General features: G+C 41.4%; 2 protein-coding genes across 2 annotated transcripts; both read left to right on the top strand.

Annotated features, from left to right (window-relative positions):
- The first annotated feature begins 5,298 nt into the window (after nt 1–5,298).
- Nucleotides 5,299–7,593, top strand: LOC145447192 (interferon regulatory factor 4-like). The gene has a single exon (XM_080325598.1). The coding sequence runs from the start codon at nt 5,769–5,771 to the stop codon at nt 7,218–7,220; it is 1,452 nt and encodes a 483-aa protein (XP_080181724.1). The 5' UTR covers nt 5,299–5,768; the 3' UTR covers nt 7,221–7,593.
- Nucleotides 7,594–9,163: 1,570 nt separating this feature from the next.
- LOC145447340 (interferon regulatory factor 4-like) lies at nt 9,164–10,876 on the top strand. Its single transcript, XM_080325761.1, has one exon. It carries the CDS (start codon nt 9,290–9,292, stop codon nt 10,592–10,594), a length of 1,305 nt encoding a protein of 434 aa, XP_080181887.1. The 5' UTR covers nt 9,164–9,289; the 3' UTR covers nt 10,595–10,876.
- The last annotated feature ends 2,366 nt before the right edge of the window (nt 10,877–13,242 follow it).

Here is a 13,242-nt window from a genome sequence, read left to right as displayed (position 1 = left end):
AAACATAACAATGAAAGCACTCGTCACGCCCGCTATCACGCAGTCTGATTGAGAGCACAGATGCGTCCATAGACCAGCGTATTCTTGCACCCAAACCACTTAAACTTTAGAGACAGGTTACCTTTTTACAAACTTTATCCATCCGGTATCCTCGCCATCAAGTCTAAAAATATTATAAATAACTGAAACGCCTCTCGTTTTCATCGACATTAAGCTAATTACAGGGGCCTCAAACTCATATGTGCAAGCGGGACAAATAATTTCCAACTTTTTGATGGCGTCGCGGGCCGCAGAACTAACTATATGGGTATTCAATGTAATTCCAAGTAGGCCTTATTTGAAGGGAACTTGCCGACTGGGGTTCCACACACATCGTGAAAATGTGATTTACTATAGTGAATTCAATCCTGGCACGAAAAAATTCACATTTTGAATATTTGGAGAAAATTGTTTGGTACAGTTTGTCAAAATAATTAGTTGTAGACACCATGCGAGAGTGCAAATGCATCATGACATGATGAAAGCTGTTGCGTGATAATTTTGCAACTAGCGGACATTTGATCTGCCACAATAGGTAGAATATTTTAGAATTTTACAAAAATTGAGCCGATGTCAAAGCGTAGAGCAGTACACCCTAATCCGGGCTTCAGGCATACTTCTGATAACTAGGCTATTGATCAAATCATTACCGAAGTTAAATTAAATCAGCGTTAGATTTACCTTTTTATGGTGATTGTGCTGCGTCGTTGAGATTGTTTAGAGAACGATGAAACAAATCTGCAGACCATCGCATCACTCGACCGTGAATCACGTGTTGCGCATCTATCCGCAGGATAGTTATCTATAGTTGAAGCATATAGTGTCCTATATGGTGTCGACACAAGCAAATCTCACGGCTCAGTGAAATTGTATCACGTCACAATTTCCATTTGGCTACAGGCAATTTGACGGTCCTTTTTGACCGGCTTGCCGAGCATTAAATTTGGTAAAACGGGTATCAATCGAAAGCTGACTCTGCACTGTTTACGAAAATATAATTTTTTTTCCGCTCGTGGCCCTGGAACTACCACAATCAGCCTCAAATTTTTCATTGTTATGGAGATTGGCATTGGGACGCAACAATGCTGTCTGGCGAAACGAGAGAGAAGCTCATGACGCAATAATGCTGTCTGTCGAAACTAGGGCTGGGCAAAATCGAGTATCTGAGTGATTCGATTCTGAATCACGTATTATGCTTCGAGTCGAGTCGAGTATTCGAGTATCACTCATTATGACGTCACAACAAAATGTAATATGTCAAAGTTCAAATACGTACCTTTTGTGCCACCACAAAGAATATAAGGCCTGTTATCATTCACATTCAGGATACCTTGGTACTGCCGTAACTTTGTACGATATGTTTCATATACTGCGATACTGCCAATCAAGGTTTCAAGGCTTCCACAGTGGAAAATAGTATCGAAACTATATTCTCGCTGATAAAATATCTTTCAGTAGCGACGAGCGTATAATTTCAGTACTCGAAAAAATCGTCTTTTGCTACTCGACTCGAATCATTAAAATAATTACTCGATTCAGATTCGAGTACTCGAATCATTGTGCCCAGCCCTAGTCGAAACGAGAGTGTAGCTCAAGAGAAAAAGGTCCAAAAAGCATTGTTGCGTCCCAATGCCAACCTCTTTAACAATGAAAAATTCGAGGCTGGTTGTGGGGGTTCCAGGGCCGCAAGCGGAATAAAATTAATATTTTCGTCATCAGTGCAGAGTCAGCTTTCGATTGATACCCGTTTTACCAAATTTAATGCTCGGCAAGCCGGTTTAAAATGACCGTCAAATTGCCTGTAGCCAAATGGAAATTGTGACGTGATACAATTTCACTGAGCCGTGACATTTGCTTGTGTCGACACCATATAGGACACTATGGTTGAAGTGTCGGTTTCCGAAATCGATTGCGTGTTTCACTGTGCCGCGATTATCCAATTGTTAGCGAATAATGAGTGAACAGATTCGTAGGTGCCTCACCTGGCTATTGTTTCTCTGCGCTGTCATTGTACGTAATAAGTAGAATTTCACAATTCTTGGCGAATTTGAAGGCGTTCCGGTTGTCTGACATTGTAATTATTCCGATTTTCAGGATCAGTGCGACAAATAGCAATTGATTGATACCAGTTATCATAAATTCTGAGCTGTTAATGATGAATTGCATTATCCCAGGTGAGGCACGACTCGTCTGTGCCTCAGCTGCGCCTCACTTTCCCTTTCGCGCTGTATTTTTGAACAATAAATATGAATATTAGGGTTGTCCATAATTTGGAAAATCTCAAAATTTATGCGTATCCATGTCTCATTCTATAGATTATAGTTAAAAAACGTCAATGAACCTGCAATAAGCTCACGGGAAAGTCGTTAACATTTGTCTAAATGCGTTTGAAAGTAGCTGCCTTAGAGTGGGCGTGTCAGCAACCATAGAACGGCAAGCAGACTAGTAATCACGAAATCACGGCGTTTCATTGGCTAGTCTGCTACGCTTCAATGATCACGAGATTGGCAGCTTGTTGATCAGCTGGTCAAGGAATCGGCTAACGGCGGTGATTCTGTGAGCGCATTGTAGGTTGGTCCGCCAATCATGATTTAGGATTAATTCAGAACATGTTGAGTAACGAAACACATGATGAACAAAGAACAGCTACTTCACAATATCTTTAAATACATGACATGATGGCTTATTGTGAAGGTAACCGTTGTAGCCTGTATGCCTTGATTTCATTGAAGGAAAGCACAAAAACAAGCGGAAAAATATTGCAAAGGCGCTTATGCAAGTGGCAAATGAATTTCTAGTTTCAGAGGGATGTACCATCATTGAATACAAATATAAAGCTTGACATTGACACTACTTTGTCTGATCTTATTAGGCTGTTGTCGTGGTAGATAATTGAAGCCTTGAATGCTGTAAGGGCTGGATGAATTTGTCATTTATGCTTGGCACTCGTCAGATTATTGCAGCATAACGAATCATACCCACAAGTGCTGTCAAAGTCCTCAATGATGCCGCGAAAAGAGGTCTAAAGATAAGCACTGACTATGCTGGTAGGACCAGCAAAAAGACAGTTTGCTTGCATTGCTTAGCATGTCCTTAATGAATCTTAGATCATTACCGGCTGCAACACGACTAATGCTTGAATCAAACCAGACATGGACATAAAAATTATGTATTGAAGCGGTGTGGTAGTTACACTCTTCTTCAGAAATCCAATGTAAGCACACTGGTCGGCCCACATATCTTCTGAGCATACTGGATTGTGTCCAGAATCCATATCACATGGTATGCTGCACCAGTTTGGCGATGTCTAATATACCTTACCTGCACCCAGAAAAACAGGACCACTTGGTGTAATCTCAAGCATATCAGATATGTAGGCTATTTCTGGTATCCATACTTACTTCTATAAGTTCACAATCATTCGCTGTTTCATCTCTTTCATGCCTGCAATAGGTTATTGTTGCACTACAGCTATCGGTACCTAGTTTTAACACTAAAACATTCAATGACCAGATGTCTCATATTATTATTAAATCACCAACGTACAATGCGCTTACAGAATCATTGCCGTTAGCGAACTTCTTGAACTAGTATGAGCACATAATCAGCAAGCCGCTGTGGTCGTGACCATTCAAGCATAGGTAATTAACCAATCAAGAGACATGATTTCGTGATTACTAGTCTTCTCGCCGTTCTATGGTCGCTAACACGCCCACTCTACTGCAGCTACTTTCAAACGCATTTAGACAAATGTTAACGACTTTCCTACGAGCTTATTGCAAGTTCATTGATGTTTTTCATCAATAATCTACAGAATGAGACATGGATACGCCTCTTTTTTGTGATTTTCCAAATTATGGACAACCCTAATGAATATTGGCGTTAAAAATGTTCAAATTTAGTTATTCATGAAAATCGACGGAAAATAACAATAATAATCTTCATTGAAGGTTTTCACAATTTTCTTTTACTCGTACTGACGACTGGTGCGTCTTCTGACCGATCGTCACTGATCGAGTGATCGTGAGGTGAGTTATAGAATATTATGTCACTATGAGTAACGCCGTGAGTAGCAAATGGTCAACTGAGCATGTGGATATTTCTGGTTTCCCAAACAACATTATAAATCATAAACTGATTTTCTAATTTATCACGTGGGGAATGTAGAAACTTTTATGGCGTTGGAGCTGAATAAAATAGTATTTACGGTGAGCAGAATTATAATAAATAAGCAAAGAATCGGTCACCGTAAATACTATTTTATTGAAATCCAAATTTTTCGACGGCAATAACTCCGCTTCCACTGGTTGGAATTGAACCAAATTTGGTGAGTGTAGTTTCTACAGACAGCCTAACACTTTCATGGGGTGAACAGAAAATTTTCACATTTTTTATTATATATTTTTATATAATAAATAGAAACTTTCATCTCGTGTAGCAAAGCGGTTACTGGCTGGAATTGAACCAAATTTTGTGTGTAGGCTTAAATTAGGTAACCTAACAATTTTATCAAGTAGCCAGTACGATTTGAGAAAAAAAGTCATTTTTGAAGAGCCCTATTGTTCATATCATATCATAATCAACGTTTCTATTTGTATCATCCGCTTAAGACAAAAATTGGACAATTCTAGCCACAACTCACAATAATGCACAACGCGATGTAATGAACAGGTAGATGGATGTCGAATCCAACCATGTTACGCCGTCGTCCATCAATCTTACCCACAACCACAATCTCTATGCACTGACGCTACCTCGCTCTTTCGTTGTCATTACTTAGCCTGGCTACTGTCTTTGTTATATATTTGTGTTTATCATTTTATTACTGTCCCGGGGCCTACGACACTTATCGTATCGTATCGTATCGTAGGCCCCGACTGTCCAATGTTATATATATATATTTAAATTAATACAGTCGATTACTTCACTGTCATGGAGGTGACGAGTAACAAGACCTTTATAGGTCATATCGTCACCTCCAGTCAAATTTTGTTTGACGAAACAATAAATGTCTGTCTGTCTGCCCCATTCATCGGGTTCGCGAAACCCTTTTGTAAAAGCATATTCAATCGCTGACCCATTTTCCCCGTTTCCTCATTTGTTCCCACAAGGCGTGAAAGAAAGCAGGATTGAATTGGGATACGCATTTCATTTCGAAAGTGCTAGATTCTGATCGGCACTATTAAATTCGCAATTTCGGAATAGTGGAAATCAATTTGTTTTTGTTTGAAGGAATATGTAATCTCGCAACCCAGTAGTAGGCCTATCTCCGTAACGTATTACTCACTTATGTCATCTTTGATAACAATTTTTAATATCCCTTAGAAGCGAAGAAGAAGAGAAGCATTCAGGAAGTTATGGAGACGCCGTCCCTCAATGTTTGCATACAAACAGAACATTTTCGGATTCGAATTTTGAACTTGAAGCTGAAAAGAAGACTAGTGGTTCATCAATATCCAATATATATGACATATGTGGCGTTGCAACAGTGGAGAGTCGTTTCACAGTCGTTATATCCCACAATATTTCCACACTTCATGGTTGGCAGAACATGCTCTGAGTTCACTGATTGGGGTTTTGTGACTCAACGCCTGCTTTTCCAATTTTCTTTTGCAATCGTATAATGGGGAGTCCCCCGTCTCGCTACTACAGTTTCAGCTTTCTACTCGTCTGCTGCAGACTGCAGTCTGGTCGGTGTTAGATTCCAGGCTACCAACATATGATGGGCGATGGCTCGCGCTGAAGAGCCTGAAGAAGATTTCGGGTTGCCTTTACGCGCATGGCTCGTGAAACGGATTGACAGCGACACATACCCAAATCTCAGGTGGGATGGTGATGTCGGAGAGGGAAAATGCTTCAGGGTGCCTTGGGGACACAAAGACACTCCGGAAGGGAAGGAATCCTTCAAGTTATTCCAGGCATGGGCCGATCACAAAGGACGTAGTGATCAATATGCAAATAACCTCCATAGGTTGAAGTCAAACTTTCGAAGTGCGTTACAAAAATCTGACGATTTTGAAGAGATTCCTTCCCGCGCTGTCAGCGATCGGCAGACTGGCAATTATAGAGTTTTCAGAATCGTGTCGCCAAAGGAAGTTTTGGAGAAAAAGGAAGCTCGACGCAAGGAAAAGGCAGTGCGCGATAGCAACATAAACGACAACAAAAAGAAAAGGATCCGGAAAAAGAGATTGGCGGTGCTGGATAACCTGGGAGCTTCCTCGTCTTGCAGTCACAGCTTGAATATTGATAACTCGGTAGGCTCGGGAACTTTTTCACTGCAACCAGATAATATAACACCGGGGCTCGATATATCTCCACCAGACGATATTCCAAGTGATATTGCCGTTATCAGACCGCCTAACCTGGATTCCTTCGACCTTGACACATCTATTCCCGCTGCCATCCCCGTTTTGGCGACCAACTGGGACCAACCCCAGCAGCTTGCTGCGGACGAGGGCAACCCGATCATTGGACCGTATGATAACAGAGTCGAATATGCAAGGCTTTTACAAGCGATGGATATTCCGCCGACAGATTACGAGCGATTCAGCGAATGTCGTATCATTGTCTCCTACAATAGCGATGTTATGCTGGAAAAGAATATCACTGATTTGAGTCGGGGTTGTAGGATATTTTACGGCGATCAAAACGAACAGATACGACTGTTGAGGACGCACGAAACGTCTGACGAGAACCTGTTCGACTTCAGATTGGAGGGAATTCAACTACCGACAGTGTCGGAGCTGAGTCACGTGATGTCTGCTATTTTGAACAAGGCAGGCTTGGGAATTGTGATTGATTTCGATCCCGCAACTCAGCAACTGTTCGCCAAACGCCTTTGCCAATGCCAAACGTTCATTTTCGACGCTCACGATCCGAATTCAATCTCGCGCCCCAAGAAACTAGAACGACGAGAAAAGGTCCCGATATTTTCGTTTTACAGGTTTGTTTCTGAGCACTTCGACTGTCGTAGTTCTTCCAGCAATTCAAAACCTCCGAAAGTAGACATTATTCTCGTGGTCGGAGTCAAGCCAAAATCGCGTATTACTCTCCCAGCAATGAAAGGGTTGAAAATTGAATTGATTCCGTATGTAGTGGAATACTTTTCAATTAAATGCAATGAAAACGCGACACTCTGCTACAGCGACCCGTCGTCGATGGAGAAATTATTGAGGTCATAAAATAAATAGGCAGGTGTCTGGATTGATATCCTCCACCACCGCTATACTGAGTGGAGAGGCGCCTTTGCGGCAAAACTGTCTTGTATCTTTGTATCAAATGTTTGTCTGCTTATTCTTTACCAAACAACGGATTATTCGATCATGCACTTTCCTGTGAGACAAGTATGTGGCGTATATATGATATCAAATATTTCTTCTTGCTAAGACGATTGAGCTAATTATGTATCCCACTTATCTCGAACAGGCGTTTTGACATTATCGAAATTAATGACTTTTGATTATGAGCATAATTTTCAAATGGTGAATGGTTGATTTACCCCTACCAGCTATGCTTCAGAGGGTTCAAATTTCAATATAGCAGACGGACAGCGTACTTGACAGCAGGGGGTGAATCCTCTGCACTACAGGCATGCACTCGCTAAAGTTTGTGGAGCTCATTGTAGGTTATTCATATTTATACCATGGAACTTATGAGTGGCAATTTGTGCCTAAAAAGGCCCGCACCTAAATAAGGTGAGTGGCTCTTAGCTCGAATATGAGTGGCGGCGAGGCCGTATTTCGAAGAAAAGTGTATTCATAGAGCAGGGTTGAGGAACCATGAGAATTCAGGGAGCTATTTTGACTATTTATCACCAAATAAAAAATAACTTATGGTTCTGCAAACTCTGCCTGATCCTTCAAGTGACGATAGCACCACTTAAAAGTCTTTTGAAACTTATGGTATGGCACGAAAATTTTGTTTCGGGTGTGTCGAATGGAAAACACGACGAATTCAGACATAATGAAATAATGGCTCTAAAATAAATGCAGCTTGCTTGGATATTCTGTATGTATGCACCTCGTATTATTCGCTTATTCTATACTAAATAAGGGAAAACAAATGGCCTAAGGGTATTTCCGTGTGCAGTTGCTTCCATTATATCTTCGTAATGTAGCCTACAGCTGCAGTCTGCTACAGGCTAGTAGCACTATATTGATACCCAGCAGCTACAAAAAGCGATGGTGTTATAGTCACCTAATTCATGTGATACGTGACGTGACTGGTGTCTCTTCGCCAACCCCCTTGCTTCCTAGATATATAGGATGTCAATCATGCTCCAACGCAGTGGTTCTCAACCTTTTTTTAGACACGCCCCCTTTGATGTGGGTGAAAAATTTCGCGCCCCCCTTACCGTCATATCACAAAATCCAACCGGGATGCTAGCAACCCCAACAGATTGTTTGATGGCATGGAAGGCTATGACTGTTGATGAGTGAATTCAAAAATATGAAATTCGGTCTACATATAGAGAAACACGTGGGAATTGGAGGTAAATCGCGCAGATCGCGAAAATTTTTTTCAGTGGACTGCTTCTTCGCGCCCCGTCCAGATGCTTTGACGCCCCCTCCCCCCCAAGGGAGGCGCGCCCCCCCCAGGTTGAGAACCACTGTTCCAACGGTGGACAGTACTCCCTTAATTCCATAATATCAGCAAGTAGGGTTGTATTTAAAACAAAAATCAATTTAAAACAAGCATGTTTAAAACAAGACCTTTGTTTTTTAAAGCCATGATGTCACGAATATTAAATTGTGACGTCATAGCGGATTAACATTGACAATTGAATATATAGGGTAGATATAATTCCTTTGACGAAATATCTGTACTATTGCTGTTGAACCGACTATTTTGAGGGTTCCAACCATTCCATATCGATATACGTCGGCTATATCGCGAGGTAGCCTAATTGTCCGTAGACTCATACAACATGTTTTTTGGAAAGTATTTACACAGTTATGGCATAATCTTATAACTAATATGAACGAAATTTTGTTTTTTAAAGGCCTCTGTTCAAAACACTGTTTAAAAAATGGTTTAAACAAAGTGTTTTAAAACATTGTTTGTTTTAAATGCAACCCTATCGGCAAAGCTCGTAGTTGTCGATCTGATCCCCCATACGTTAATGTGTATTAGGGTTTCGTATCTTCCAATACTTCGCATTTTCAATTATCCGGTGGGGAATCGCTCGCTTCCTGTCATCTGGAGTTCACTTCTGTCTGGTCAGCGCTGGATTCCCGTGTACTGTTGTGAAATGGCTTGCGATAGGGAGTCAAGTTTCTCATACAAGTCGACTTTATTCCAGTGGCTGATGCCAAGGATTGATAGTGGCAAATACCCAGGTCTAGAGTGGGAGGGAAGTTCAATAGAGAGGAAATACTTCAGGGTTCCTTGGGGACGTAAAAACGATCCGAATTGTCAGGAACCCTATGATTTATATCGTGCATGGGCTGAAGTGAATGTACGCAATGACTCCCCTCCTAAAACTGACGAGGCTAAAAGAAGAAACTTTCGATGTGCGATACAACGCTCTAGCTTTTTCGAAGAAATGCCCACATCACTTCCAGTGACCAAAAATTACAAAGTCTTCGCAATTGTGGACTCAGATAAGTGGTCTGTTAAGAGGGAGGATACGAAGATTAAGATGGAGAGGTGGATGAAGAAGAAGATCACGCGCGATAGCAATAGATGCGAGAAACAAACCGAGGAAAGAGGAGAGAGCATTGGTGGAGCGTCTGTGGTCTCCAAACATCTCGTACCGAATCCCGTGAATTTGACGTTCGTACCAGATCAACTGCCACAAGTCGATATTCTAGGAGATATTGCCACCATAAGACCACCAGACTCTGAAGAGCCCACGGACAGATTCCGACTTGAAAGGCTTTTACAGGCGATGGATATTCCACCGAGAGATAGCGAACGATTCTTCCAATGTCGTATCATCGTCACTTATAATAGCGCGATTGCTATGGAAATATGCATTGATGATTTACGTAAGGGACGCCGGGTGTTTTACGGCGATCAGAACGATCAGATACGCCGGTTGCAGATGCACCATACTTCGGATGAAGAATTTTTCGACTTCAATTTGAAGGGAATCCAACTGCCACTCGCGCCGGAGTCGAGTTACGTGATGTCTGTTATTTTGGAAAAGACGGCCTTGGGGATTGTGATTGGTATTGATCCCGAAACTATGCAATTTTTCGTTAAACGTCTCTGCGAAAGTCAAGCGTTCATTTTCAACGCTCACGATCCGCATTCAATCTCGCGCCCCGAGAAACTAGAAAGACGAAAAAAGGTCAATATTTTTTCCATTTACCAATTTGTTTCCGACTATTTCCAGCGTTGCAATGCCTTGGGCGAAGCACAACTTCCGCAAGTTGACATTATTCTCGCGGTAGGAATCAAGCCAAAATCACGGATCGATCTGCCGAAAATGAAAGGGTTGAAAATTGAATTGATTCCGTATGTAGTGGAATACTTTTCAAAGAAAAGCCACGACTCCGTGACATTGTGCTACAGTAACCCGTCGTCTATGGAGCAATTGTTGAGGTCATAGGATTCTAGCATCATCATTGAACTAATGTGAACTAAACGTAGAGGTGGGACGTTTTATTGCTATGGAATCGGTAATATGTCTTAATTATTATTAATTAAATAATTATTTGTTAATTTACTTGAAAGAGGATCGGATTATGCGAGATCACTTCTCATATCAGTCAAGGTAATGATATAGAGCAGGGGTGGTCAACCTTTTAAGCCAAAGGATCACATTCGATTGACGAACTATTACGCGGGCGGACTAGCCGCGCCAAGCGCGAAAATTTTTCGAAATTCATAGGTCAATAATATTGTCACTTGCCCATATTGCGGGCCTGCTGTATATCGCTGGGCTCAGTTTGCAATGACTGGACTATTCGGCGCCTGGACATATCGGTATTTAAAGCTTCGACCAACATAGTCAATCATTTCTTGCCTAGGTTTCAGTCGATGGTCATATCAACATCCCTGACCACGGAAGGTCTTGGTAGGCTATATTGGCTACGACGAAATGAAGAACAACCATGCGACACCGCTATAACTGGTTATTTGTAGGAAGATATCTGCAAAATCGAGTAAACCCTATATAGCCGAGGCGATTCTGAATCGAATATAAGACTTCTAGTGGAATCGAGCATTGTTCAAAAAGTGACCGTTGGTCCTTTATATTAAAGTTGAAGAGTTTTGTTAATTTGTTAGTCAAAATCAAGCTTGCTCATGCTCATGCTTATTCATAGAATGTTGTTCAGATCAACATCCCTGACCAAGGAAGGTCTTGGTAGGCTATATTGGCTATTGGCTACGACGAAATGAAGAACAACCATGCGACACTGTTATAACTGGTTATCTGTATGAAGATATCTGCAAAATTGAGCAGGCCTATAGCTGATGCGATTCTGAATCGAATATAAGACATCTAGTGAAATCGAATATTGTTCAAAAAGCGGCCAATTCAAAAAGTAGAAACCAGCATTATTTGCATTCATTTTAGCGCATATTTGAGTCAGACTTACGATCTGACCAATTTTAGCAGGTGAACACGTTAGTAACTGCAGGCCACAATAAAGACCGAAGCAATTCATCAATATTATATTAATAAACTTATATAGGTTGAAAAGTTGATATTTTAGTCAGGATTTATCGAATTCTTCTGTTTTCAATTTCAATATATTATATTCGCAACCAAATTTCCTCTTTCCACAGTTCACTTTACTCCTCGCTATATCAGTCTCATTCGCAATCTCACTCGGTCACTTTCACAAAACGATGTTACCTATAGAGCCCCACCGAATTATTGGTTCGACGATAGTAGTATCAAGTCGATATCACACTTCAAAAAAATATAGTTATCAGCAATAGCTGCAGCTGTAGCTGTAGTCATATGGGAGCAATGAGTGGGAGAACTATAATAATTTACGACTTCTACACTATGGATATTGATGTATTTCTTATTGTATGTATATATAAGATAAGTAGCCTATATATATATAAGATGCAGATGTACAGTGTCCAGATGAACCCTAGTTTATAGTTTATTTCATGTCCAAACGTAGCAATGGCTGTGAAACTGTTCAAATAAATTGTCTGACGTTTTGAAAATGCGCCTTGAGCTAGATGCCATATCTTTCGGATCTAGCCGCCGAATATATCGGGTTATCGGTGAAGGTCAGTGGTGGCTTTTGGGGTGGGCGAGGTGGGTGGTCGCCCGGGGTCCCCCTGGTCGAAGGGCCCCCCTGTTTGGATTTTGCGCTTTTTTCAAGGAGAATGACGAATAAACATGGAAATCCGTGCACCAAGCAAGAATATGATTCCGTACAGATGTGTCAATCATCATCAAATCACTGCATTTGTTAGAAAATTCCCGTATCCCGATAATCATCACGTCTCTGCATGCGATAGAATTACTTAGTTTTGATGTAGTCTATCCTTGCACACATGCAAAATAGACATGGCCGAATCCAGCCCCCGGGCAAACCTTTGTGGTGATGAAAGATAGATAATAATAACCGATTTGGAAGGGGGGTCTGGGAGGAGGAGCCCCCAGAAGTTACGGATAGATACTTATAGCCCCCCGGTAAGTCTCGCCCAGGGCCCCCCCGTTCGCAGGGCCACCACTGGTGAAGGTGCCTGCAGTTATCGATCCGATTTTTGATTCGGGCTCTAGGGCATCAGGGAAGTATAAACATATAAACAGACGCCACTGCTTTCATTCGCTCGTCGAAATGCGATGATAGCATTTGATGCTGCAAAAGCTCCCAACCTGAAATACCGATATTATCGACAAACCGAACCAGCCGTCGGGTGTTGAGATAACCAGCAGCGGATATTAGGCTACATATACGGTTGGCTGCTCGACACTATATTGAAAATCGACACTCAAGTCTTGCAATTATAATGAGATGTCTAAAATTTGAGTGCAATCGGAACCAGTTGAGGGAAAGTATACTTTTCGGAGTGATGTTTTGTACCGAAACTAGTGCGCGAAGCGCGCTACTCAGCGGAAGAATTGCTATCCACCCTTAGTCTATAATTATCCCCCAAAATAGAGGATAGAATACGAAACCTGTGAAAATTGTAACAAAATGATGTGTTGCAATGCACAACCCACATACACATCCGAAATATACATTTTAAACCTGCACCAATTGTCGATCAGTTGTTATTGTT

Source organism: Botryllus schlosseri, chromosome 9, assembly GCF_051294905.1.
Source record: "Botryllus schlosseri isolate E-star chromosome 9, Bs_hap1, whole genome shotgun sequence".
Taxonomy (NCBI): Eukaryota; Metazoa; Chordata; class Ascidiacea; order Stolidobranchia; family Styelidae; genus Botryllus; species Botryllus schlosseri.
The sequence above is the reverse complement of the archived record's forward strand: the minus strand, read 5'-3'. Positions and strand labels throughout refer to the sequence as shown.

What these genes read in the sequence shown, in the direction of transcription:
- LOC145447192 (XM_080325598.1), top strand. Translation starts at nt 5,769, where the DNA reads ATGGCTCGCGCTGAAGAGCCTGAAGAAGATTTCGGGTTGCCTTTACGC.
- LOC145447340 (XM_080325761.1), top strand. Translation starts at nt 9,290, where the DNA reads ATGGCTTGCGATAGGGAGTCAAGTTTCTCATACAAGTCGACTTTATTC.